The 2,866-nt window shown below is 38.0% G+C and overlaps 1 protein-coding gene across 2 annotated transcripts in view; it reads left to right on the top strand.

The window, feature by feature from the left end:
- Positions 1-2,208: 2,208 nt before the first annotated feature.
- Positions 2,209-2,866, top strand: part of LOC106686652 (ankyrin repeat and protein kinase domain-containing protein 1) — a 16,427-nt gene continuing 15,769 nt past the window's right edge. Inside the window, exon 1 of one of the 2 annotated variants that reach the window (XM_067050432.1) lies at positions 2,209-2,359. In XM_067050432.1, coding sequence (XP_066906533.1) covers positions 2,300-2,359 — 60 coding nt within the window. In that variant the 5' untranslated portion in view covers positions 2,209-2,299. The remainder of the gene's footprint in view (positions 2,360-2,866) is intronic. The other variant, XM_067050428.1, reaches the window with a different exon arrangement.

Here is a 2,866-nt window from a genome sequence, read left to right as displayed (position 1 = left end):
GACCTAGTTTTTAAGATCATTAACTCCTACTAGTAGTATCCCCCAATACCATTAAATATCACTCAGATTAACTCAAATAAAGTCAATACTCATTCACTACATTTATGTTTTAAAATGTAACAACGTTTCAGATAAAAACAAAACCCCACTACACAGACACTTTTAAACACATTACTTTATTTCTAATAGGGGCTTTGAAAAAAAAACAACGTAGTTCTAAACTTCCCGTAACCTACCATTATTATTATTTATTTATTTATCACCCTACCCCGCCTATTAGACAATACGGGTGTTCGCAGCAGTGTGTACAACTAATTGCTGCATATGACAAACATTACATAGCTGTGCACACAGCTTGCTATCGCTACAAAATAAACCTTGCTCTCCTCCTGAGGCCTTGCTGGTGCAGTTTATTCTCTCCTGCCCAGGGAGAAGTGAGTAGAGCCCACAGCCTCCTTCCACCCATACACGAAGGTCTTGTAGTGCGGGTAGTTTTCTTTCTTCATCAGCTCTGGAAGATCGCTCTCAGTCAGAACATAGAGTCCTGTTTCTCTCATCATCTTGGCTCTCAGTGCTTCATAGAAGGTACAGGCAAGTGCGTCGTGCTCGGCGGTCTCAGGAACCTGACAAATTGGGCATAGGTGATCGATGTTTATGCCATGTGCGACGAGCTTAGCTCGGAAACCCCCATGCCCCGTGAGGAACTGTGAGATCCAGTAGTCGGGGAGGACCCACGTTGATTGTAGGCGTGAGTCAACGGTTGGAAAGTACTTCCTTAGGGTGGCCCCTTTTAAGCAATCCATCCACCGTCGATTCCATTCTTGCGAGGTTTCATCTCGAAGGATCCTCTTCCATCTATTAGGGCTTTCACCAATATGCGCTTGGAGGTTCTCCGGTAAGTCCGCCAGACCTTCCCTCTTTATTTTGTGTCGATTATAGTCTTCCTGCAGGAGAAGATCGATAGGCACTTCTCCAGCTAATATCTGTAGCGCCTCATGAGACACTGTTCGGTATGCACGAGTGACTAGCAGCAGAGCTATCCTCCATCGCCAACCTTTTCTTCTGCCTTTTCGAGAGATGTCGACTCCATGCGGGGGATGCATATCCATATGGAGATGCATATCCATTAACTACCAAAAAACTCTTACACAATATGATAATCAGACATATTATCATAGTCCCTATATAAGTCCCTATTTGGACATACGGAATTGATCTTTGGTACTCCATCGAACCATCAAACTCCTCCCGTATCCAATCCTTCATTTCGAAATCCTCCGTGAAATCCCCGATGCTCCTTATTACGTCACAAATAAACTCATATATAAAAACCTCAACATCCCATTCGTTGCAGATCTGATCTGAGATATACCTCCTTTCATTCCTAAACCCTCACTCACCCAAACCCATTAGTTCTTAATCTCTTATCCTTGACAATACATTAGGGGTATTCATGATGTGTTAAATGTAAAATGTTTTACCATGTTAAATGTTATTAGTATAGGATTGTGAGCAGCCCTATTTAGAGTCATGTTTAATGCATAAGAGCTCCTTTTTTTCAGTAACTTGTTTTATTACCTTTTCTTCCAAAACTTTATCCATTGAATGCCTTGTTGATCTTCTTACTTGCGTGGAAGAGAATCAAGATGAGCTAATATGCAATCATAATTCATGATTAACTATAAAAACATCTACAATAATCAAAACACAAAACTATGAGCAAGTAACCTAACACAACAACAAACAAAATGGTGACGAGATCAGCTGGTCTGTTGTGTGACGACTCCATTTAACGGACTATCAACCATGTTATATGTTATATCGTTTCAAATTGCTAAAAGAAGGAAATATTTCTTAATTTAAAATGATTTTAACACGTTCCAATAAAATCCATTTAACACGTTAAACTAATGGTCATGAATACCCCTATTATAATCCTCCAAGGTGCCTGAAAAGAAAATGGCCACGAGAATTAATTTAAAGCAATGATCGAAGTACCACCAAGTGGTTCCTTTCCAAGATTATCATGTGTTCTGAGATATTTATCACATTTACTCATTGTATTTTAAATTTCAGATATATCTAATAAGGTCTGATCCAGTTCGTCGTAAAGGAACTAAATTCTGACGTGTTAAGGATGTTGATAAATGTGGAAGAGATAAATATTGAATAAGAGGAAAGTATTGGCGAAAATAACAAACTCGATAAGGCCTGACCCCAGAGTTCACTTTGACGATAAGAAGCGAATGTCGATAGTTCCATTTGTTCATCGGGTCTGTACATTGTCTGTTGTGCAGCCATGGCAACCGCAACCATCTTACTGCTATTTGTTATATCATTGGTCGGTGCAGTGCTATCTGTAAGTAATGTCTAATTGTTTTTCGAAGAATATTATTTAGGACTTTAAACATTTCTCCTGGGAGTTGATTTACTCATATCAAGCGTATAGTTTGAAAATTTCATTTTATTATCTCACTATATTCTGACCGCATGATCTAGTACACTTTAATCTCGGCAATGCGAACGAATTCATATTTTAATTATTTTTCAATTTTGAAACTGCTTAGCTCGCGCCTTCTATCGAAAAACTTAAAAATTATAATTTACAAAACTATTATCCTTCCCACTGTTCTTTATGGATGTGAGGCCTGGTTTCTTACACTAAAATATGAACAGCGCCTTAAAGTTTTCGAAAATAAAGTATTATGTAAAATATTCACATTGATAAAGGATAAATTAACAGAAGAATTTAGAAGACTATACAACACTAAATTAAAGGACCAACACTCGATAAATATAATTCAAGTTATAGCCAAAGATGGGTATGTAAGGTTGTAGGTCTTAGTAATGAGCGGATCCTTAAAAT

The sequence above is a fragment of the Halyomorpha halys genome, unplaced genomic scaffold (genome assembly GCF_000696795.3).
Source record: "Halyomorpha halys isolate HHAL.00 unplaced genomic scaffold, Hhal_1.1 Scaffold857.1, whole genome shotgun sequence".
Taxonomy (NCBI): domain Eukaryota; kingdom Metazoa; phylum Arthropoda; class Insecta; order Hemiptera; family Pentatomidae; genus Halyomorpha; species Halyomorpha halys.
This window is presented reverse-complemented; position numbering and strand designations above follow the sequence as displayed.